The 25,683-nt window shown below is 41.2% G+C and overlaps 1 protein-coding gene and 1 long non-coding RNA gene across 2 annotated transcripts in view; one reads left to right on the forward strand and one right to left on the reverse strand.

Moving 5' to 3' along the window:
• LOC136991295 (uncharacterized) overlaps window positions 1-18,537 on the reverse strand; it is a 40,341-nt gene extending 21,804 nt beyond the window's left edge. The window contains exon 1 of the long non-coding RNA XR_010883492.1: window positions 17,822-18,537. This is a non-coding gene — a long non-coding RNA (uncharacterized lncRNA). The remainder of the gene's footprint in view (window positions 1-17,821) is intronic.
• A 4,697-nt stretch (window positions 18,538-23,234) lies between these two features.
• VWDE (von Willebrand factor D and EGF domains) overlaps window positions 23,235-25,683 on the forward strand; it is a 41,040-nt gene continuing 38,591 nt past the window's right edge. Inside the window, 1 exon segment of the mRNA XM_067291639.1 lies at window positions 23,235-23,562. Coding sequence (XP_067147740.1) covers window positions 23,487-23,562 — 76 coding nt within the window. The 5' untranslated portion in view covers window positions 23,235-23,486.

A 25,683-nucleotide genomic window follows, 5' to 3' on the forward strand; every position in this document is an offset into this window, starting at 1 on the left:
TATGTGAAAAGTTGTTGCAGAGCTTTGAAATTTTTTTTTCTTCAGCAAAAGGTCCTAAACTGATTACATAATGACATCTAAGTAAAAGAGTGCTATAATGTGTAAAGAACAGCTTTCACACTGACCAAGTATTCAGACTTTAATTAAAGTCAATTCCAACTATAGTAATTCAGCACATTAAGTTTTTGCTTTCTAGGAAAATGATTTCACTTTCATGGGGCGACATCCTTACCAAGTCATTGCTTTCATCTAGAAAATCTTACAAAATCAGAGATATTCCTATATATATCATAAACAAGGTCTTATTTGAGTGACATAAAAAAAAGTCTCTAAATTCTGATTCATAAAAACAAAAAAAAATACTGTGCTGTCTCCTAGCTCATATTTCAGGTGGGATTTTAATTGAATGGGATTTTTAACTTTCAAGATTCTTCCAAGTGGTCCATTCTTTAAAAGATGGCAATACTTTTCATGATTGCTTTATACTGAAATAATTTAAATATCAAGGGAGGACAAATATGCTGACATTGTTCTAGGTTTGCAGCAGATCTTTAAGGAGCTGAGAAATCTCCAGGAGAAGGTGTTTAGAAGGAAGGAAGATTTTTTGATGGTAGGATGCTGCTGTAGCTTTGTACACATGCTTTGCCACACATGAATTCAACAGTTTGGAAGCAAAATGTTTGTTCTTACATTTTTGTAGAATTTGGGCCTAAATCTCTCTCTCTCTGCTTGAGAAAATGTGCCAGAATTTGTTAAGATGTTTTGTTTGCAACTATTTCTAGAGGAAACTAACTTTTTTGGACAAAAGGTTCTCTTATCTTCTACATTTTTGCAAAGGAACAGGCACAAGGCGCCAGCATTTTAATAAGAGGAAAACCTAATCCTACCAATAACAAAATGTAGCTTTTAGTCCATTATCACACTGCTATAAGCAATGGCACACATCCACTTTATTTTGTTTTCTATTATTTTACTTTGGTTTTTTTTGGAGTGCGTGTTTAAAAAACCCATGATAATAGAGCTTTTAAAAAAATAAACACGTGTTTCCATTTTCTAGTGCAAACGGGTCTCAGCAGCTTTCAGCTGTCTCATCCAGGATTTTTTACAGCTTTAATGTTTATTCAGAAAGACTTTTATGGAGCTCTTGCTACTGAGAACTACCTCTAGAACTACCATGGCAATAAACACACAAATGGACACCCCCACCCACAGCCACGTGTGCAGCCCTTGGAGGCCTGTGGGGTTAGAGCGTGGGACACCTTCAGCTATGTTCACAGCACCAAAGAGCTGTGCCGCAGAACACAAGGTTAATACAGAGCCAAGGTCAGAGAGCACTTCTTAGTACTGAACTGCTGACAAAACACGTAGTTCCCAAGCAGCTGAGAAATATTTCTCTAAATAGTTTTGACAATTTCTGTTAGTCAGGTGACTCCTCTAGAGCCTATGGGTTGCAAACAGTTACAAAAACTTCATGAGAAAGTAAAACAGCGTATTCTTTGAGCCTATATTAGCTAAAATCTACAAACCTATTTACTGATTTATGATCAGATTATTTAAAAACAAGCACTATGCAGATATGTTCCAGTGCTTTGTCTTCATTTGTGGAGATATGCCTAGACAGTTATTGCTATTCTGCAAGCTATAAGAAAAATCAATCAAATTTATAAATGCTGTTAAAACTACTGAATTTGCACTTACTCATTAAGTTTATAGTAATCTGTAAACAGTTACTTGCCATCATTTAAAGGTGTGAATTTTGCCATGGAACATAACTTCATGTGTGAAGGTTGTTTATTGTATTTTCACATAGCAATGTCTTTCATCATTTTAAGACACTAATATGCCATGTTAGAACAAATGTTTTTGGCTACATTTTATTTTTATTTAGACAAATTTGCGTGGATTGGAAATACGGTCTTAATATTTACTGTGAGAGAATACCTCCAGAGTGAAACTGCAGCTGAAAGAATGGGCCTCTGGATCAGTAGGCTTACTGTTTTCACTCCCAGTGGGCAATACATCTGCAGTATTTGAAACTTCAGATTTTTGTGGAACATTAGTCAGTTTGTTTTGCAGTAATTGCTAATCTTGTACTCAAGCTACTGCGAAGTGCAGAAACAATTGTATAAATTATTTAAACTGCTGAATTTTCAAAATCTAACAAATAAAGTCAGTTAGATCATTTGGAATGAACTCTCCTTGGTAGAGGAGAATCAAGTTAGGGAACATTTACATAAATAAGGCAGACATAGATCCGTGGGACCTGATGGGATGCATCCATGAGTGCCGAGGGAGCTGGCTGATGTCATTGTGAGGCCACTCTTGATTATCTTTGAAAGGTCATGGTGATCAGGGGAGTGCAGGGTGCTCTTGAGGACTGGAAGAAAGCAAATGTCTCTGAGAAGGGCAGGAAGGAAGATCTGGGGAACTACAGGCTCATTGGCCTTACCTCGATCCCAGGGATGACGATGGAGCAAGTAATCCCCGATATCATGTCCAAACAAAAGGACAAGAGCCTGATTAGGAATAGTCAGCATGGATTTCTAAAGGGGAAATCATGTTTGACCAATTTGAGGATGTTCTGCAAGAAAATGACTAGTTTGGTGGACAAGCGGAGAGCAGTGCATGTTTATCTCAATTTTAACAAGGCTTTCCTGGGCTGCATTAGGCAGACTGTAGCCAGCAGGTCAAGGAAGGTGATCCTTCCCCTCTGCTCAGCACTGGTGAGACATATCTGGAGCGCTGTGTCCAGTCTGGGCTCCCAGACATGGACATACAGAAGCAAGTCCAGAAAAAGTCCACAAAAATGATTAAAGAACTGGAGAATCTGACATATAAGGAGAAGCTGAGAGAGCTGGGACTGTTTAGCCTGGAGAAAAGAAGGCTCAGGGAGGATCTTATCAATGTGAATAAATATTTGATAGGGGAGAGTAAAGAAGAAAGAACCAGACTCTTTTCAGTGGTGCCAAGACACACAAGAGGCAATGACGAGCACAAATTGAAACACAGGAAACTCCATCTGAACATAAGAAAACACTTTCACTGCGAGGATGGTTGAACACAGGAACAAGTTGCCCAGAGAGGTCGTGGAGTCTCCATCCTTGGAGATATCAAAACCTGTCTGAACATAGACCTGAGCAACCTGCCCTAGTTGATCCTGCTTTGAGCAGGGAGGTTGGAGGATCTCCAGAAGTGCCTTGGAGCCTGAGCAATTCTATTCTATTCTAAATTAGTTCTCTAAGCCATTTGATAGGCTACCTGGTTGGATTATTTTCATTGCTTTAATCTGGTTCTCATTGCCTAAATGTTCACATCAACACCAAGTAAAGAAAAAGGAGTGACATTAAGAGGGGATGCATCTTAACAACTTTAGACATCTATAATATATGTGTCTCTATAGGAAACATTTATCTAAATTGCTTATAATCAATAGCTAAATAGAGGCACTTCTAGTCTGTTATGCATCTCATCCTAACACAGATGCCTACAGGAGACTGGAAAGCTTGCAGTGTTGAAGTGCCTATTTCTCTCCATTGACTCAAAAGGTGCTCAGTGTTGCTACATCAGAAGTACGTCTCCAGCCTAGACATCTTCAGTTAGGCAAGATGGACCTCATCTCAGGTGACATAGGTCTTGTCTTTGGTTTCTGCAGAGGCACTAAGCTGAGCGTTATCCCTTTCAAACCCACAGACATGGTGATCCCTCCAGAGCTGACACTGACGAACTGCAGGTAGACAGAGAGAGGAAGACTGAACTGGTTCCATGGTGCTATCTCCGTTCTGTGATAAGGGAAAGGACTGAAATACTGTGACAATACTTGCAGAGCTATCCATCTATATTCTTTTGTGATTCACGAAGGCTACGCAAACAAGAACTACAATTTTGTTACGAAGGGGTAAAAATATCTTTGTGGAGAGTTGATACTATCTGGTATTATAGGTCCAAGAACAAACTTAGTGTGTGTAACACAACTTATATTGAACACAAAATGGCATGGCATCCTGCAGCATTACAGTGAATGTTGGTGGGATGCTTTAAACAACTTTTTACAGCTTAAACCATAGAATAAAACAATAGAACTACTAAAATGACCTATATCACTGTGCATCCTTTGTGTATGAAAGGCACGTGTATGTATTTATGCATACACACATATACATGTATATACTTCTTATATGTACACATATATAAAAGTTATGGAGAACTGCTTCAGACCAATATTGGAGAGAGGCTCAGAGAAGTGAGGATGAAATTTAATATAAGGAAAAAGAGGAAAATTTCTGGGGTTTACCTGTTTTTCAGTTGTACACTAAATGCTAGTCAATGATCTGAAATGTTAGAAATTGCCCTGAGCTCTGCCAGGCAGAAAGAGTGCAGGGGAAGCAGTGGATTGTGTGTAATTTATAGAGCCAGTCAGTAAACAAAATATTTTAAAAATTCCAGAAAATAGAGGGAAATGTTTTAAAGAATATTTGGCAATTATTTCTCCTGATTTTTTTTTCCCCTGACCAGTTTATTCTTATGTATTTAACTGCAGGAGTACACACATATACACTAACGAGATTAAATCACTCAACGAGATGAGAAATCCCAGATGCAAGCCATGGATGTTCTGCATTTATACATAAAAGACAACCCCTTGGGGAATCTAACCACTCCTCAGTTGCAAAACATTTAACAGTGCAGAGAGTATGCAGCTCTTAATCCTGCAAACGCTTCAACATGTGCCGGAATGTAAGCTGTTAAATAGTCCAAAGAAGTCAAGTGTGTAAAGCTAAGTACATAATTTGGTTGTAAATGTAGGGTCTTAAAATGCTACAGAATGTATTATTTTTAAAACTCTCAGTATTTTTTGTTTGTCCTTAGCAATACCACACAGAGCAGGAAGACATATTCACAGCTCAAAAATCTTTTAGCAAAATTCTTGTAACAGAATTACACTCAGAAGAGACAACTGTCACAATCTTTATGTCCACAGATGCTGAAAAGATACTGGTGGTCTACGGATTATCTTTGAATACACAATGCGAAGGCAGCAAAGAGCCTGGGGTCTGTTCTTAGCATGGCAGCAAGTCAGGAAATAGAAAGGTAAGAGTATCACTAAGAGTCATAGATATATAGAAGGGGAATTCATAGCTTTACAAATCAGCAAATGCAAGTAATATATACATAGACTAAATCTGTATCATGAAAGAGGAAAGATGTGAAATAAGGAGTGGCTGATTATATTGCCTTTCCAGAGGGCTTAGAGGTTGATGTTGTAACTTCAATAAACCTGCTATTAATAGGTTGTGGAGTTTAAAATGACCCTTCACCCTCAAAATATAGTTGAGCTGGCTTCTATGTAAAAGGTGGTGCTCTGAGAAGAAAAGCCAAGAAAGTTATTAAGACTGGGAAAAAATGCTAACAGAGAACAGCTCCTGCTTAAAAAGGCTGTCCCCCCAAAAGATGTTTCTAATTCTTAGACAGCATTTACACAAAAGGCCAGTAATCTCTTTTTGCCTCCCTTCTGTTATCTTCTCTTCTTGACTGAGAGTCCCTTATCCTTTGAGCAAGTCTATATTACAGTGCAGATAAAAATGAACAGACTTTAAATAACCTGTTCCTTTGTAGCATATGTAAACTCAGTCTAGATAAAATACAGCAGAAAGAAAGGTTCAGTAGAAGGAAATGGTTCATTGTTTTGACCAGTTTTGGTTCTAAAAATCTTCACATTTGAGTAACAGTCACTTCAGGTTAGTAACTAATCTAATCATGTTTGCTTTTAGATAGTTAAAGAACAGCATTGACTATGATAAATATTCTTTTCACCTGAATGGGCAGTGCATCAACTTGGAACATTCTTAGCTGGACACAGTAGACATGTTTGGGATTTATGCTATCTATTGACCTATGGGTGAAGCTTTAAACTGTGATATTTTGCACTATCACAAGGGACTCATATTCATTAATCTCCAACACATCTCAGGACAGGCTCCATACAAATTTTTAACAGATGTCTGAGGATTCTTGAAGATATGGGAATTTTATTATCCAGTGCTTTTCATTAGCTCCTGTTTTTATACCTGTGGACTATATTTTGAATTCTGTTTTAATTAATGAGAGCTAAAACTTTCCATTGGTCCTCCCAAAGAAAATGCCCAATCTTTCTAAAAATCCTACCATATTACCAACTTGTACCAGTACAAAGTCATATACCTCAGTGGGGCTACACCAGTGTAACTGGGACTATTACAACAACCATTTCCCCACTTTCTTTTCTCAGCTTGCATTCAGGTTTTTCTGTAATACAGCTCGACTCTGCTTTTTACAGCTTTTCTGGTATCTTTTATGCTGATTTCAGCTGACGGTTTCAGCAGTGACTTGCTGAAGCATTCTCCAAGCCCATGGGTGGTCAGCAAAGCAACTGAAAACTGAACAGTACTACAGACAAATCAGCCTAACAGGAGATTATTAATAATGAGATAAATTTATTTAGTTTCATATTTTCATAGCTCAGGCTCATAAAAAAGAGCAGAAAGCATATAGAATACTGATATTAGCCAGATGCTCTAACACCGAGAGCAGCACAGTGTTTCTGTAACCCTTAGAGCACAGCAGTTCAGAGCTGTTCCAACTGAAGAATTTTGCTTAATTGAAAATTTGAGGTACAGAGGAAATAGGACTGTGTTTTACCAGCACTATCCTTTCTATTGCTGATAGGAAAGACACAGTGGTTCATCACTTTGTTCTGTTCACCTGTCAAAACCTTCAGATATTTGTCAAAACCATGTTTGTTGGTCTGAAAGAGCATGAGCTGTCAACATGTCTTCCAAACATTTCCAGGTTTGTAAAGAAAGCAGTACAGTACTAACTAGATGAAGACATGAAGCTAGTGGCTACATCAAGGAGCTCTGTAATTTGAAATAGAGTCTTACAAATATAGCAATGGCATTCGTCATCTGTCTCTTTATCAATTAATCAATTATATATACACACACATATGTTGTTTAATATATCTATTTACATAATAGTTAGTTTCATTTAACTGATATATTGTTAGTTCAAGATAGAAAGCAAAGTTTTATACACTCTTGTAAAATATTTGGTGCTAATACTATAAAAATAACACCTATGCTGTACTTTCTTGAAGTCAGACTAAAGATAGTGTCGTCTTCATTGCAGAGGAGATAAATTGTCCCAAAAGGTTTGAATAATGAGTCATTGCTTGAGGAACCTGAAGAAGGAGTTAACTTACTTCTCTATTTGTTTTTTCAAACACAGACCAAACAAAACAAATTAAGCATGTTTTCCCTTTGTCTAGATGATTAGATGATAGATATAGGCATAGCAGCTCTGAAACCAGAGCTGTGTTATACAAAAAGGGTGTGTTCTTAACTCAAAAAAGAAAAAAGTATTATAATCACAGATCTTGGGGAAGGATTAAGGCAGAGACAAATGTCTGGAGAAAGTCCGTGTAGGACAGGCAGCTTGGGAGAAGCTGACAGAGTACAGCCTTGTTCTTGCTGGAGGAATAAAGTAGCTGGCTTTTTTTAGTAGTAGTACTATCTCTGTCTAAATTTTATTGCTGAAGTTATCATTTTATCCATTCTTGACCTAGGTTATCACTGGAACAAAACATGTACCATTAAGAAAGATGCCACAAGAATTTATTTTTCCCCACAGACCATCTGACTTTCATTCTCAGACCTACTTAGGATCTATTTCTGAAATGACAAAACTGAGATTATCAGTAATACATGGCAGTATGCAGCAGTTACATTCTCTTCATCCTTGTGCGGATCTCTGTGTCCATAAACCATGTCACCATCTCATAGAGTTCCTATCAGAATTCCTAACCATAGATAAAGGCAATAGAACAGAAACCTCAAATTACAGTAAAACTAAAGGCAGTATTTAATCAACAATACCTCAGGCATTCAATTAAAAAAGATTGCATAGAATGGGCCACAGTTCTTTAAACTAACAGTTAAACCAGTTAAATCTTTACACAAATCTAATTGAATTAGATTATTTTCTCCCTTCCATTTCCAATTTTCATAGAAACTGACATTTCTCTAATGTTATCAATACAGCTATGCTGATTTGCACAGGTTTAAGATTTGATCCATTACTATAAAGCAGATTACTTTCTGGTACTTAATTCATACAAAGGTTGAAACCTCATCAAAGAAAGCTATTTTTAAAATTTTATTTATGAAACTTATTTAAGATTCCATCATATGGGAAAACCACATAATTGTCTCTACTTTTTCTAAAATAAGATTTTCCTTGAAACAGATTCCTAACTGCCATTTCAGGCCTTCATTTACATAACTCAAATGAGGTTTTTGCTTCTACTGTCCTGAGAAGATTTTTCCAGATCTTCTTAAAATTTTCCTTTTAGGATGTCTTCTTAAAATTTTCCTTTCTCAATTTTTCTGTTGCTTTCTATTGTTAGGTGTCGGAGTGGGAGACAGACCCGGAGTAACGATGAGTCTCAATGTGAGTATGGTCGTTCTCCCTTTATTAGAGCTTACACAGAGTATATATAGACAGGCGATAGAGCATGCACTAGCAATAGCTGTATGATTGGTTTACAGTCTCTGTTCACGCGCCTAAAGTGAATACACGATTGTTGCAAAGTTGCTGTTCACGTGGAGGGGCTTGTCGGCCCCCTCCTTGACTTGTTTACCACTACTTGCCTTCCCCTTCTGTAATGGTCTAGGAATGCTCAAGGACAGTTCACATAGCCGCAGGGATCCTCCCTCTATTGTGAAGACAGGATTGCTCACTTCTAAGAGATCATGCCCCTTTTCACTTAACCATTCTTCCACAATTAGGTTTGAAACTTCAGGCTCTTTTGAAATATGTTAAATGCACACTGAAAACAACAGATCTATTGACTTAAACTGGTGAATTAGATGTACAAAAATAAAGTCACTGCCCTGAACAAAACTGCCAACAGGAAGGTCAGGCAACCGTGTAATAGCATTTTAGTCTAGAAGGATCCATCAAACACTGAAGGGATGCTTTCCAGCTCCCACTGAAAACATGATCTGTATGGATAGCATAAACTATAATGTACCACTGGAAGGGAAGAAGACAGAAAGAGACAGAAATCAAGGACATTGTCAATGCCCATGATTCCTTCAGTAGTAGGGGATTTGGTAGAGACCTTTTTTTTTTTTTTATTTCTCTGTTGTGAGTCATGTATATATCCTAGAGTATCTCAATGACAGTGGGACCCAAAGAAAAAATCTTCCTGACTCCAAATAATGTGATTTGTTGAATCTTGAGAGTATGAGCAAAATACACCAAGCCAGATTTCAGAGAGATTAGTACCACTTTGCCTCTTTATCAGCAGTTCCTACAGAGACTCTAGTCAGTAAAGTTTCTGTCAGGAATGTGTGTGGAATCTACACACTGTAAGGCTTTTGAATTAGGAAACTCTTTGCACTGGGAAACTTACCCAATATTTAATCATTCTGTGATTCTGTGATTTCACTAAAAGATGTTTTAGTCTTTATAGGACGGAAGACTTTGATACTAACAAAGGTAATTTCTGAATTTGAGAAAAGATTGTATTATTTGTTCATCACCTCAATAGGTTACATATTTTAACAGTATTTTTTCTCACCTGCATCTCACCTGCAGTAGAAGACATAATTTAGTCAAGACTTTCATCCAGTAATATTAATTTTTCTTTGACAAATATCAAAAATCATACAAACATGCTGAAGTTAGTAAGAGCATGGAGTACACGGTTACCTGCAAGATCAATGCTGTGGATCTTATATAGAATCAGTGTTACTTGGGTAAGCTATAGAATTGTTATAGGTAAACGTGACAAATTGACAACCACTCGGGCCGGGTTGCATAAATTCCAATTTATAAAATAATTGAGCAAGTCACAAGTAAGCAAAACAGCGCTGGGCGGCCGGGGAGTCTCCTGCTCCACCAACGGCGCGCGCGATCCCCCCCTCACAGTCTCCTTATATGCGATTCCAGCCCCGGGTATATGTGGCACTTCCTGTAACTTCTGCGGTTGCGCCGGCTGTTGCTAGGGGGTCTTCTTCAGCCCTCTGGTGGTCGTGGGGATGAAGGCTGGAGTCTTCCTCTGCGTTGTGTGTGGTGACCCTCAGGTCATGCATATATTTTACAACTGTGTGACCTCGCCATTGCCATATTAGGCTATCTAAACTAACATCGCCGCCTCGCTGGCTCCACTTAATTATCTCAGGCGGGGTACATGCCCTCATTGCAGGATGTTGTGGTTTTAGCCCGTAATTAGCGCCTAGTTTCATCGTAAAATCACTTCCCGATTTGATGTAACAAACTAGCACCTATCACAGAATGAATTCTATATTTTTTCTACCTTTTAAAAATTGCAGCTTAGTAAGTTGTACACACACAAAGATAAACACCACAGAATACAGAAAGAGAGGTATTAATAGTTGAGAGTCTGTCATATGTAAGTGATCGGCATACTTACGCATCACCACTACAGCAGCAGTGACAGTATGTGTACAACAAAGACTAATTCCATTAGTATTCCACCAGGCAAGGGACTTTCCAGACTTCAAAATACCCTGGCATGTTCTGAGCAAATACAGCTGATAGACTTTTGAGTTAAGTTTCAAACCATTATATAATAAACAATATAAAAATACTTGAGAACCATAAAACAGTAATGGGCTGATCCAAAGGCAATTGAGGTTGATAGAAAGCCTACCACTGATTTTACTTGGCTCTCAATAACCCCTTAAGTACTGGAGATAGATTTCCTACAATTTATATTAAACCTCATACTGCTTATCCAAGCCAGATTACAATAAATTTCTATAGTGACATCTTTTACTACATAAGTCAAATCTAGTACATACAAGAGACCACATATGAAAGAGAATTAGGAGCCAAAATACACTAAAGATGTCATTACTTCTGAAAGTTAAACAGACTGCCAACACTGAATACATTTACACAGCAGTTTTAAAAACCCTCTCTACAAATCTTAAAAGCATTTTGAAAAACAAATGCCACTCAAAAGCCATGTAGTTTTCAGAAAAAGCTGCCAGCAGAATAAACATGAGCAAATTTAACCTCTTGAAATGATTTAAAATTAGCCACATAATGACTGAAATAAATAAATGCACATGACCATTACTGACTCTTCGTTTCTATTTATTTGGTGCCAAAAATAGAAATATGAGGTAGAATCAACGCTCTCAGTTCTGAACTGGGACTGCCATAATTCGTGTGTCTTAGTGATGTTTGAGGACATTAGCTTCAGAGCTGTTAAACCATGTTTTTAAGTCAAATGAACCTTAGCTAAATTAAAAGCCACACAACCCACAATTTGAAAGGAAGGTTGGAATTTAACTTTAAGGACAGAATTGATTAGATTAGAAAAAGAATGTTAACTATTTATTTTTTCAAAAAGGACAAGTTCACTTACCATTGACATATACCCTTTCGCACTATTTAAAAAGAAATTATTTTTACAAACAGAAAGACTGAAAAACATTAAAGCCCAAGTGCAAGAGGACTCATCACTCTCTGATGCTTTTAGATTTGCCCAGAGCCGTGGGATCTCTCTCAGCCATCTTGTTATAGGTAAACGTGACAAATTGACAACCACTCGGGCCGGGTTGCATAAATTCCAATTTAATAATTGAGCAAGTCACAAGTAAGCAAAACAGCGCTGGGCGGCCGGGGGGAGTCTCCTGCTCCACCAACGGCGCGCGCGATCCCCCCCTCACAGTCTCCTTATATGCGATTCCAGCCCCGGGTATATGTGGTACTTCCTGTAACTTCTGCGGTTGCGCCGGCTGTTGCTAGGGGGTCTTCTTCAGCCTTCTGGTGGTCGTGGGGATGAAGGCTGGAGTCTTCCTCTGCGTTGTGTGTGGTGACCCTCAGGTCATGCATATATTTTACAACTGTGTGACCTTGCCATTGCCATATTAGGCTATCTAAACTAACATCGCCGCCTCGCTGGCTCCACTTAATTATCTCAGGCGGGGTACATGCCCTCATTGCAGGATGTTGTGGTTTTAGCCCGTAATTAGCGCCTAGTTTCATTGTAAAATCACTTCCCGATTTGATGTAACAAACTAGCACCTATCACAATCCCCCCTTTTTGTTTTGGTCCCTTCTAATTTGTTCATCAAATCGAACAACAGCCTCCTGTGCCAGGGAGAGCACAGGGTTATGCTTACTCTCATCTTCATTCAGTTGTTCATATTGACTTCTTATCAACAGTAGGTGGGCAGCTTCGAGTCTGCTCTTTGCTAAGTTAATTATTCTATTTACTATACACAGTCCAAAGGTCAACATAAGTACTAATAAAGCCTATGGACTCGCGATTGTAGACAATAGGGTGGTTAGCCAGGGAGAATGACTGAACCATGACTCATACCACCCTTGCTGGGCTTCTCTTTCTTTTTTACGTCTTTCAAGGCCTTCTCTCAGTTTTGCCATAGTATCCCTGACAACTCCTGTATGATCTGCATAAAAGCAACATTCTTCTCCTAGGGCTGCACACAATCCTCCCTGTTGTAAAAATAAGAGGTCCATCCCTCTTCTGTTTTGTAACACCACTTCTGATAGTGATGTTAATGACTTTTCTAAGGCTGTAATGGATTTTTCTATTCGTTTTAAGTCCTCATCTACAGCCGCCCGTAGGGTGCTAAGGTCTTGCTGTTGCTTCATTAGGGAGGAAATTCCAGTTTCTGCTGTAACTAGATTCGGCCCTATTGCCTGAGGAATGGATTGCACACTTTCTTTCTTTATGAAAATTAATCCACCTCTATTGGTCCCAGACTCCCAGTACCAGACTCCCCAGGTCTTTCCCAAAAACCATCCCGGATCCTCCGGATGGGTGATATTTATCACTAAATGTTTACAAGTTCCCGGGGGGGGGGGGGGGGTATAGTGGGGATTTCCCCGATACCCCAGCTGGAAATCCTTTTTAGGGGGGGGTACACCCAAAAGGCCCCCATTATACTGATAAAAACTTATCTAACCCTGCTTCTGGAGTCCAATCAGAGGCTATAGTTTCACATCCCCAATAAGCACAATAATAAGAGTTTGGGTAGTTACAGTATCCTCACCCAGGATTAGAACTAGGACAAAAGTAAAACCCCATATGATCTAGACATGGTTCAATAGGCACCAACTCACATAAAGTAGCGGTGAATGCAGGACTCCCGGGTACACTTCGTACTTGGATCACTGTTTGATCCTCCCACCTTATTAATGACCACTTAAGGGGTTGGTGTATATTATGTTCCCCTTTGTTTCGTATTCCTAATAAGCCCAGCACAATCATCTTCCAGAGGAGTAGTGGACCCATGGCTTGGCTAACGGATATTTTACGAACCCTTAATGCCTTGGAGGGGCGATCCGTGATGCCAAGTGTCTCTGGGACTTTAAAGAGTCTGGGCCTTACAATTTTTGGGTATCCCTGCTTAGGAGGTGGCTTATCGGCCTCAATCCCCACAGTTTCCACACGTCTCTGTCTCCTCTGCCTACTCTTTTGCTCAGAGCAGCAGGGTGTACCGTCTTCTCGACAGCAGCCGTATTCTTCAGGGGAACCTCCTGTATGAGCTTTTTGGATTTTTAAAGGCTTCCCAGTTCTCCAGAGTGACACTCAACATACAGCACAGTCCACCTACAATTGGTGTTTTCAATTTTGGCCTTATGTGATCGGGGTGGTTGGCGTAGGTACAGCCTTTCTCTGGTTGTACTCCTTTTAGCAAAAGCTTCCCACCATTCCACCGATCTTTTCTTGAGATCCCTTTTAATGTCAAATAGGTCAATTTGCCATAACAAAGGCGACAACTGCCGCTAGGGAGGTACCCGTACTACCAATGAGTCCACTACTTCTCTTTACAAATCCTACATTCATAACACACAAAGGGATAACAAATACAATGTGAGGTTTTACAAAATGTGGTCTTACTTATCGAGGTTTCTAGGTTTCTTCTTAAAGGTTACTTTTAAATTGTCCGGGTTTCCAAAGGCTTCCCACGATGTTTCTGAGATCGGCCCTTTAATTCTGCTGGCATGTGTCCATCCTCGCTCTGCGGTGCGAATAGCAGTGTCTGTGGTAAGCAAGACAAGAAAAGGTCCCTCCCAGTGGGGAGTCAAGGACCAGTCTTTCCAGGTTTTAATTAAAACCTTGTCTCCAGGGTTAACTCGGTGAATGGCTACATCTAGTGGAGGTCTCTGTACTATTAGTCCTTTCTTTATCAATTCTTGTCTTCTCTTTATAAGCTCTGTAATATATTTCTGTAATAATCCCTCTTCTACTTTAGGATGTTCTTTTGGTATTTCTAAATCATATGGCATCCCATATAACATTTCAAAAGGGGAAACTCCTGTGTCAGTTCTGGGCTGAGTTCGCATATTCAACAAAGCTAAAGGTAGACACTTGATCCAATTCATCTGGGTTTCCATCATTAGCTTCGTTAACTGTTTTTTTATTTCCCCATTCATCCTCTCTACCTGTCCTGAACTTTGAGGATGCCAAGGAGTGTGATACTCCCACTTGATTCTTAAAGGATCTAATGTTTCTTTAATGACTTTGGATGTAAAATGTGGCCCCCTGTCTGAGTCTATGACTAATACATTCCCATACTGGGGTATAATATTTTCTAACAATATCTTAGCTACCGATTTTGCAGTTGCTCGGGCTACGGGAAAAGCTTCTACAAAGTAAGTTAAATGATCTACTATAACTAATAGGTGTTTATACCTGCCCACTTTTGGGAGTTCTGTAAAGTCAACCTGTATTTTCTCAAACGGCCTCTTGGCTATTGATCGTCCCCCTGGGACTTTTTCTCTGAGGTGTTGCTTGTTAACCTTCTGACAGGTCAAACATTCTTCCACTAGTCTTTTTGCTATGTCATATATTCCAATGCACATATACTTGGTCCCAAACTGGTCTACTAATGCTTGCACTCCCCAATGAGTCTGTCGGTGGAATTCTTTCATTATTCTCCAAGCCACGCCTTTGGATACAATTTCTCTATCATCGGGCAGCACCCATTTACCTTCTTTTTCTATGGCTCCTATTTGTCGTAATTTATCTATTTCCTGTTTAGTAAAACTCATCCTGGTATTTAGCTTATCGTGGCCCTCTTTTCCTTCAGACAATAGGTGTAAAGCTGCCTTTCTTGCCTCTTCATCTACTAGATTATTTCCCCTTATGTGGTAAGATGTGCCCTTTTGATGGCCCCTAACGTGTACTACCACGATTCTCCGAGGTCCCCTCAGAGCTTCTAAGGTTTTTCTAATTAATTTTTCGTGCACTAAATTCTTCCCTTGTGAATTAATCAGTCCTCTTTCTTCCCATATTTTCCCAAATGTATGTACTACTCCATAAGCGTATTTGGAGTCGGTGTATATAGTCCCTATTTTGCCTTTTAAAATTTCTAAGGCTCTAAAAACCGCATACAATTCACAAGCCTGGGCCGACCGAGTTCTGTCTAGGGGCCCTGATTCTATTAACTCTAGAGACTTCCCATCTACAATAGCGTACCCTGATAGCATGCACAGAAAGGAAGTCAAGAAGCCTCCCAAAAGAAATGTATTTTTACTGGATTCTTCCCCCTCCTTTTGGCTCCACATTTCTAAAAGCCTTAACAACTGTTTCTTTACACAGCAAGGGATAAAATTTGCTATCAAACCCTTACTCTTGCCAGTGGTCTAGCTGTTAGCATCTCAGAAATATTTTACCCTCTACAATATAAAATGGGAATTTGCTTCAAAAAGAAATTTTCTGGTAATGGAGTTGCTGTTTTTCTGTTTACAAAGCACACAGCTACATTATATCCTACATAGGGACACAAGTCCTCATAGCATTAGAATGCAAATATTTTCGCAATAATTTGAGTGCAATACTGTGATGCCTCAGCTAGCTAAAAGAGTCAGTAAGCAGGTAAAATACGCAGAGCTGCAATTTAATGAAAAATGAAATCAACACCACTTCATTGAGAGGCTTTTTCATTTAGCCTTCCAAAGGCCATGAACAGTGGCTGCGGCTCAAAGAGATGTCAGCTTTGCAAAATTACCTTGAATTTGATGAGGGCTGTCTCCAGCAACAGCAATTCCACACGACACAAGCAGTGAGGGTGGAATCATCAGTGCTGGTGAGGCTGGCTCCCCTCTGCCATCAGTGGCCCGTGGTGGTTTTTTTTTTGCCATTGCATGGTTAAAACAGAAATTGACTCACTGTATCCAAAGCTCAACCCAATACTCTTTCAAAAGGGTCAAGATTCTGACCCACCACCTGACTCTATGATGGGTGCTATGGAGCACCCTATTCTCCCTCTGATACCCAACCCATAATTTAGGAGGAGTCATGGGGAAGAGGACTTTTGGAAAGCGTTCCAAGCCTGAATCACAGGAAAGTCCAATTCATTTTTCATCTGCTTTGTGCTGCACTGCCACTCAGAGCAGCAGAAAAATACACAGAAGACTCTGACCCCTCCTACATCAACTCTTTGAAAGTGCCTCTTCAAGCTCATCTTAAAAATGAAGCTATGCACTTTTTGCTGTAAGAAAACTTCTCTAGCTTTCTTCTGATATCTGGAAAGGCCTTTGCTACAAACTATGTTTTCAATAGAGCCTGTCCCACAGGGGTACTGGGGTCTACCTCGAAATAAAGTTGCAGATTTTTCCTTTCTTCCACTGTAAATAATATGCTTAAGATGGATTGTATTTCCTCCCATGTATAAAGGCTAGGACCTAAAAAATGATCTAAATTTTCAGCCACCCCTAAAGGATCTTCTAATTAATTCCCCATTTCCTTCTTAAATCCCGTACGTCCCCTGAACTCAGGGGCATGGACACAAAACCCATTCCTGGTTGCGGTCCTCCCATGGGGAGTTCTCGCAAGGGGTACAGCTGATCAGGTCGCCCACCTCCCCTCGTTTGACTCCTCGTGACCCTTCAGGTTTCTTCTGGGGAACTAGGAGGGTCTAGATCCCAGTCCGGGGTCGTTGGGGGGGGGGGGCTACGAGGAGGAGCTGGTGTTGGGTTTTGAGCTGGAGCTGAGGGAATATAGGGGGGAGGAGAAACGGGAAGTTCCTCCAATATTTTGCTTTTCTTCCTCGAACCCTTCTCTTTCAGGGTAAATATCATGGTTCGAGTATCTGGTCTTATCCATAAACTAGCATACTCACTTTCTTCTAAACTAAAAGGCTCCTTTGAATTCACATATATATTTAGAGCCTGTCATATCCAATTTTCAAAAGACCCATATATTGGCCAGTAAAGGGGGTAATATACCATTTTCTTTTTTACTTTTGCCTTTCCTAGAAGGCCAATCATCCTAATGCTTAATCATTAGGGTAACCTCTACGGGATCAGAAGACTTGCTCTTTTTCTGTCCCATCTTCCGGAGCACCCACCTCAGTCACTCTCCTTCTTTCCGCAGGGGACCGCACTCACACCACCCGAGTCTTTACTGCTAGGACGGTTGTCCCTTCGCAGAGGGCGGCCCAGTCGGCCGACAGATGCCCCTTTTCGGTCCCCTATTACACAAGGGCCCCCTCTCCTGGAGGGTCCGCACTCACACCGTACGCAAGGACCCCTTCTCCTGGAGGGTCCGCACTCAGGACCCCCTCTCCTGGAGGGTCCGCACTCACACCGTACACAAGGACCCCCTCTCCTGGAGGGTCCACACTCACTCCGTCCCCTGTTACACAAGGACCCCCTCTCCTGGAGGGTCCGCACCAAGGACCCCCTCTCCTGGAGGGTCCGCACTCCCCTGGGGACTTCTCACGTACTCCGGGGATCCCACCCCAACCGAACGGAACCACATACATATACTCACTCAGTCCTGAGTCTTCGTCCGGATCTTCGTGCACAAAGTTTATGGGGTACTGCAGTTCTTTTGCTTACTTGTCCTGATTTAGGGTTCGGAAATACAGGTTATGGTAGGGGAACTACCCACTCAGGGGCCATCCGAAGACAGGATGGGGCGCCTCCCCTGAGTCAGAGTCCCGAAACCAGGGAAGCCTGTATCCGAGTCACGGCACCAAATTATTATAGGTAAACGTGACAAATTGACAACCACTCGGGCCGGGTTGCATAAATTCCAATTTATAAAATAATTGAGCAAGTCACAAGTAAGCAAAACAGCGCTGGGCGGCCGGGGGGAGTCTCCTGTTCCACCAACGGCGCGCGCGATCCCCCCCTCACAGTCTCCTTATATGCGATTCCAGCCCCGGGTATATGTGGCACTTCCTGTAACTTCTGCGGTTGCGCCGGCTGTTGCTAGGGGGTCTTCTTCAGCCCTCTGGTGGTCGTGGGGATGAAGGCTGGAGTCTTCCTCTGCGTTGTGTGTGGTGACCCTCAGGTCATGCATATATTTTACAACTGTGTGACCTCGCCATTGCCATATTAGGCTATCTAAACTAACATCGCCGCCTCGCTGGCTCCACTTAATTATCTCAGGCGGGGTACATGCCCTCATTGCAGGATGTTGTGGTTTTAGCCCGTAATTAGCGCCTAGTTTCATCGTAAAATCACTTCCCGATTTGATGTAACAAACTAGTACCTATCACAATCTGCTGCTTAGAGGGAGGATGTTATCTGCTGAAGGGAACTCTTTCCAAACATTTAGCATTTGGCATTGCTACAATGACCCTTTGAAGATTTGCAGGAAAAATCTCTCCCAGCTTCCAAGTTCTTCTCACTGCTTTATTTGGAGTTATTATCCATGTTCTATCTCTGCAGAGATAACAAATACAGCAACCTAGGTTTAAAGGGCTTATTCAAATTTACCTTGCCTACAATACCAGACAGACTTAGTGGTACAGCAAAGAAGATTCATTTAAGAAAGACTTCCGTTCATGCTTTCAACTGCACAATTTGAAAGAAAAGGGTTATAATCAATCAGATACAGTGGGCAATTCTAGCTTAAACTTAATCCGATTTCTCTCTAATTGTTTAGCTTTAATTACATAATGCCTCTAAGAACCTCTAAGTGTCAGAGCCGGGAATTCAGTGTTCAGGGCAACACCCACAGACCCAGCTGTTCCCCCAGCTCTGAATCTCCTCCGCTGCTGTGTACCCACAAACATACTAACTACTTCTTACCCCAAGCAGCCTGCCACAAGTATTGCCTTTGTTCTAGCCGATCCCCTTATTTACCTTTGAAATCAGGGCTTGGATACAAATACAAATACCCTTCATGGCTTTGTCTGGGGCCAAATACTTTTAAAACTCAAAGGTGATGTCTCATTTCCAATTCACGCCTAAACAGATATGTACACATTTTTGAGAATATGTAAATACAGGCAGATACTGGTGATTGTTCTTCCTGACTTATTAACCAAAACGCTTAAGGCTGGTACTCTTTATCTGCAGTCAGTCTGTTATCCACCCGCAGCTGCCTGGACTCTCCCCCCAAGATGCAGCTAGAGCTAATATAATCTTGTGTATAAGACATATATTTCATATATATTAAGTTTATGATTTAGGTGCACTATTACAGAGATCACACGGGCATTTCATAAGTGACAGTGACAGGCGAGTGAAGAGTTAACAGGACTGAAGTTTGTCAGTTGATATGCAGAAGAACTGAGAGCACCAGAGCTGACGTGCACGAAGCTGTTGAACAGAGGAGTTAACAGGACTAAAGTCGTCTGCCAACCGATATGCGCAAGGACTGATATGCGCAAGGCTGCGGAACGGCAGCATTAACAAGACTGGAGAAGTGAAGTCTGCCACCTGGAATCTGCACGGACCCCCGGGGAGGGAAGAAGCAATACGGAGGTGTTGTGGTCTTGCCTCGCTGGCAGGGTCCTCCCGAGCAGACAGACAGACAGTCCTGTGATTGCGAAACTCGCAAAAAGTCAGCAAAAGCAGTGTTTGCCCAGAGCCCCAGCCGTATAAAAAGAGGCTTGGGAGCTAGGAGAGTTTGAGCAGGGACGGGAACGTGACCTGACCATCCTCTCCGGCTGGACCGTGAGTATTCCCCCCCTCCCCTTTTCCTGGGACGCTGGGTTAAGGTAACTCCTCGAGGTTGAGAGCCCTCTCACTAGGAGAGTGAACAAGCTAGCTTTCAAGTAGGGATAAGCAGTCCTTCCAATTAATAACGCAGTAATCGACGGTTTCAGGTTATCCTTTCTAAATTAGTAACTGATGGTTTTGTGTTATCCTTCCTAAAGTAGTAATCGCATTATTTTAATGGATGTTACTAATCCAAGAACTTGTGTGAGGAAATAAACATCTTTTTTATTATTATTATATTACTGTCTCAGTCATTGCTATCGAACCTTCATAGCATGACAGTGTGACAGACAGGTACAGTAAGAAGCTGCTATTGGCTGCATTTATGAGAAAAAGTTTCCTTTTTTCTGTTTCATGTTTTTTTCTAGGATTCCTGTTAAACTCTCTCTCTCACGCACACACACACACGCATGCATGCATGCAGGAGCTGCTCAGTCACCTACACGTGCAGATAACCATTAAAACACTACAATCTAGCTACATCGTCTAACACCTAGTATCAGCAGAGCCACCCTTTTTATCTGAACCTTTAAACTTCTGCAGTGCCTCTATTCTCAACATTGTCTAAATTCTTGTTCCTTGCCATCCAACAAGTCTATTTTCTCTGATCTATCACTGTTCTTCTTGTTTTTCTCCTATGCTCTCCTTAATAAGTCAGTCCTTAGCTGGCAAAAACATTTCTCCTCAGGCTTTGCTCTAAGCAAATAATTTAGTTCCTTCACAAAGGGAACTTTGAATATACTTAAGAATATACCTTAAATAAAATATGTATTTAAAAGCTTTACTGAATAGAGTTAGATTACTAAACTGGAAGTTAGGTGCAATAATTTTCAGAGCCAACCTTACATCTCCCTTCTTTGTATTTATTCATAAGATCCGTTTCTGTGAAATACTACTCTGCATTGCAATGTCTAAATTCTCCTTACTATTGATACCACTGCTCCTTGTGTTGTGTTTTTACTCAAACTGTTTACAGCAGTGATGACTTGGACTACATAATCATTTATAGAATCTTAAACTTTTACTTCATTCTACAATCTTGTTTTTTCTCCAGAACATCCTGTTACTTAGTAACAAACACATACAAAATTATAGTTTGACTTCATGTGCCATCTTGAGTGAAGGGTATTTTCAGTAGGCCAAAGTGTTTTACATAGCCTATGATTTTCTTAATTAGAACAGCACAAATTAGTGTCTGAAACTTTTTGAAATTGCAACCTGCTGGAAAGACTTATACTTTGAGCATAATCCTACTCTACAATTATTTTCATATAACTGTTTTCATAGATTCAGTGTCACTGGTGCAATTCCTTCTCGCTGTGAGAGCAGAGCACTACTCTTGACAAGCTCTCAGCTGTTTTAACCACAATATGATCTTGCACCGCCGTTGCTGTAAGAGACTACTAGGCTGATAGTAGCAGAGGGAGCTAGAACCGAAAAAGAATGCAGAAAAGTTGAAAGGTATCTTCACTCTAACAGTCTTTATTGCCACCTCTTGTTGGTGTCCTCTATGACTCAAGACAAAAGGTGTTAATCCTCCTGTAAATACCACTCCATCATGATTAGCAGAGGTCAAAGAAGTAGCTCAATGTTTAAGTTTTGTCAAAGCTCTTCAGTGTCTGTCTTTCTAGCTCTTTATTTTGCAGCTTGTTTTGTTGTAAAATACCTCTTTTCTTTCTTTTGTCTTCTCTGCAAATATACATTTCAGGGTGGGGGAGCCTTACTGTCACATCAGATATATGCAGCTTTCAAGGAGAAAGGTTTTATCATGTCTGATAACAAGTAACCCAGAAAGTTGTCTAAACAACTAAAAAAACCTCAGCATTTCCTTTAATGCTTAGGGGCAGTGTACTTGTCTCACAGAACTGAGAGAAATCCAAGACTCCGAATTCAAGGCTCAAGCTGTGCCACCGCTTCCTTTTAAATATTTGCTGCTGCCAGTGAGCTGGATTGCTTCTTCCATTGAAGCAGCTTGGGATACGTGTGCAGAAGACGACTGTTAGCTGCACAGAGGCTCTGTGTCTCTGCACTGACTCTCAGCTCTAATACCTCTTTTGCAGGGAAACCTGATCTGCAAAATCACAAGTTTCAGTTCCTCCAGGAAGTCGCCCTCACAGAACGTTTTTCCTTGCTGATGTTTAGCAGACTGCAGTAAGCCCTGTTTTAGGTGTGCAGTGCTGGGTGTCATATCCATGCCAGTAACATTATTTGTTGACTTACATATCTTCAAGAGAATGTGAAGCACTTCTGTGGACTGGTGTATGCCCTCGTGTGTGTGGAATGGCTCAGTGCCCACACAACTCCAGGCCTAGAAAGAAAAATGCCAAAAAGCTCTACCAAATCTTAAATATTGAGCCACTTTTTTGACCTCTGATAAACATTTCCAAAGAACATCTCCCAGCAGTCCTTGAAACTTGGTTGCTTGGAAGCCTTGAATATGTGCTTTAATTCATTCTGCCTTAAATGGCATCACAGCAGTTTGTAATTATTACTAAAGCAATAGTATAAAACTCACTGGTTATCTAAAGATATGTAGTAGCATAAAATACTCTGGTGATCTAAGGGAATGTCCAGAGCATTGAGAGTAAATATAAATGAATTGAAACTGGCTTTTTTCAGCATTTTACTGCACATTAGAATATAAATATGATTCCGGACATTGCTCCTTCATGAAGCAGGCCAGCTTTGGGTCTGCCCGGGATGCAAAAAAGCCTCTTTCACGAAGTCCCCCGACGCGATGTATTCAGGGTAGGAAACCTGCCTGTCGCTTGCTTGCTGCTGGGGAACGGGCGCAGAGGATGAAGCACTGGGGCCGCGGCCGGGGTCCCCGCGGGCTCGGGCGCAGCGGGGCCGGGCCGGGGGCCGGCGGGAGGCGGGCTGAGGGCCGGACCGGCTGCCCCCGCCCGCACCGCCGGGGCGGAGCGGCCATAAGGCCCGGGGCGGGCGGCGGGCGCCCAGAGCAGCGCGCAGCGGCGGCCCGCGCGGGAGCAGCGCCCGCTGCGCTCGGGAGGCGGCTGCGGCCCGGCCCCGCCCAGCGCGGCCCCCGCGGGGCTGCGGGAGGCGCCGCCCGCGCCATGCGGCGCCTCTGGCTCTGCGCGGCGCTGCTGGGCTGCCTGGCGGCCGCGCCGCCCCGCCGCGCAAGTAACGCCGCCGCGACGGCCGCGCCGCGAGGGAGGGAGGGAGGAGGCGGGCGGGCGGCTGCGAGCGCGGGGCGCGGGGATAATCCGCTTTCAGCCGCAGTTAGGCGAGACTCGGACACGCAGAGGCAGGCTGCTGATTCGGGGTCCTTGCCGAAGAGACTGCTGTTAGCATCGGTGGCTTTGGGAGGAGGTGCTACATTGCACCTACAGGGAGCGCTTACAGAGTAGGAGTCTAAGGCCAAGAACTTCATTCCTCCCACACTCTCCTCCTTATTCTCTTTCTCAATATGTTGAAGCATATGTGGTTCATATTGTCACATCCTCACCTGGGGCCTCTGCAAAATGTTTTGCAAAAAAAACCTGCAAAAAAAGCAGACGCCTGTATTGTTTCACATCTCAGAGAAAACCCACATAAAGGGTAGGTAGAATAGTGTTTCATATGCTGAATTATTAGAATATATTTTGTAAGTATATATTTGCATATTTTTTTTTAAATGGCTATGCAACTATTTACTAACTTTACAGAGAACCCCTCTAGGTGTGGACATGAATGGCAGGAAGTGTTTTAACACCCACTCAGAGTATGCATGTTGATTCTATTTTTTTGTAATTGTTCCTTGTACAGGAGTATTCATGTTCCAGTTCCATTGCATTATATTATTATTATTGCCACAAAACTTGTAATCATCTTCTTTTATATGCTTCGCCCAAGCAAATGGTATCTTTTAGATAGTTACATTAGTTTATATATTTTGCTTTAAAAATGTTACCCTGAATAATTATTTTTCAGGATAATTTCTTCCAAAAAGTGAACTTCTCTCTGTTCTACTATTTTGTAAGACTTCAAATCCACAAATACATCTGAGCACTTTTCTGTTTAAAAACAGCAATCCTAGTTCTAATATCTGCCTTGGGAATGTTGATATGGTGCATCCTTTGCAGTCAGTATGTACAAGAAAAAACATGTTCAAGACCAGAGTGAGCACTTATTAGCAAGTATTTGTTTATCTGTAGTCGTTTGCCAGATCCTGGCCTTTAGACAGCAGAAGATATAACCTGATAAATTATCTGTGCCTGAGGAATTGAGTTGCCAGTCCTGCTGCTCTTCCCTTGTTTGGGTGGCTTTTTTTCTCTTCTTTACTCCAGCTTGGACCCAGAAGTCCTCACTGTTCCTTGACTGCTCCATAATGCTGGCCTTGCCCAAGAGCAGGTGGAAAATCATTTTGCAGCCCATCTCTGCAGACAGATGGGAACAGGGATATGAGCAGGCTATTGAACTCAGCAGAAGTTCAGGTGGCCAGCAGGAACCAATTGCATATCTCTTTGTGGAAAAACTCTTCACTGACAACAGGTTCCCGTGTTTTTTAACAATTTCTCTGTTCAGAGTACCTGTTACCTGACCCAATTTGTGGCAGTCTCATTATACAAATCCCAATGTGTCTGGAGGTAAGTGCCACTAGGTGCAAAAGTGCAGTTCTCTGACGTATGGCCCTATGATCTGCCTAAACGAGTTTAAATTTTTTTATGTGGGTACACCTGAACTAACCACGCTCCTCCAAAGACAAGCCTCCACAAACAGAATTATCACTTCAAATAAATGATAAATTCTGTTGTAACAAACTAACCTGAGTTTTCCATTTTGTCAGAATATTTTGTGACTGCAGTGGATGAAGAAGTTGCAAGTCAATAGTAGCATGTTTCAATTTATTTTTACTATATGTCTTTCCATACTTTAATGTACCCGCGTGATAGGCAGAGCTGATAGGTAAGCTTGCCCTGTAAGTAAGCTTCCTTAACACCTTCAAGTGTCAGACCCTGTTTTCAGCTGCTTGTTATTCTGCCAAGCTGGACTCACTGGCCTGAAAATTGCCGTTGTTAGACTCGGGCAAAATTCTTTTGCAGCATTTCAACACAATTGGTGCTAGCCATTTTGAGACTGAAGTTTGAAAGAACTGCTTATATCAGCATATATATATATATATATATATATATAAAAATTCTGGACAAGAAAATCCTGATTTCAGTGGAAAATATAGCGGCTTTTCTCTTTAATGCGTTTTATTTGAGGGGGTTTGCTCTGCAGGGGTAACTTTCTCACAGAGAACACAATGTACATTTGCTGTGTGTATTTTCATAAAAATGTTGGTTATATTTGTTTCCACTGTTGCTAGAGTTAGACATCACATCAGTCACACAGTCAGGTAAGAACATTTTAATGGATATTACTGATGATGGCAGTTAATTTCAGTTGTTTTCAATCAACATGAGATTTCAGAGTAATAGCTATGGAAATATTAGCATACTTCTGAAGAAGAAAAAATATATGAAGAGCTGGGTGACATTTAAAAGCAATGATGTGCACAATAATAAGAAATGTATAATCTGATCTTTGTTAGGATTTATAACCCTATTACAAGTGAGTACAGTCAGCTATTTTAGAGATCTATCAAATGATGTTTTAATTAAACTGTAGAGGAAAAGAAAATAAAGACTTGTCTCATGTCTAACTTGATTTATTAATCGAAAAGGTAACAGATAC

This window comes from Apteryx mantelli, chromosome 2 (assembly GCF_036417845.1).
Source record: "Apteryx mantelli isolate bAptMan1 chromosome 2, bAptMan1.hap1, whole genome shotgun sequence".
Lineage (NCBI taxonomy): Eukaryota > Metazoa > Chordata > Aves > Apterygiformes > Apterygidae > Apteryx > Apteryx mantelli.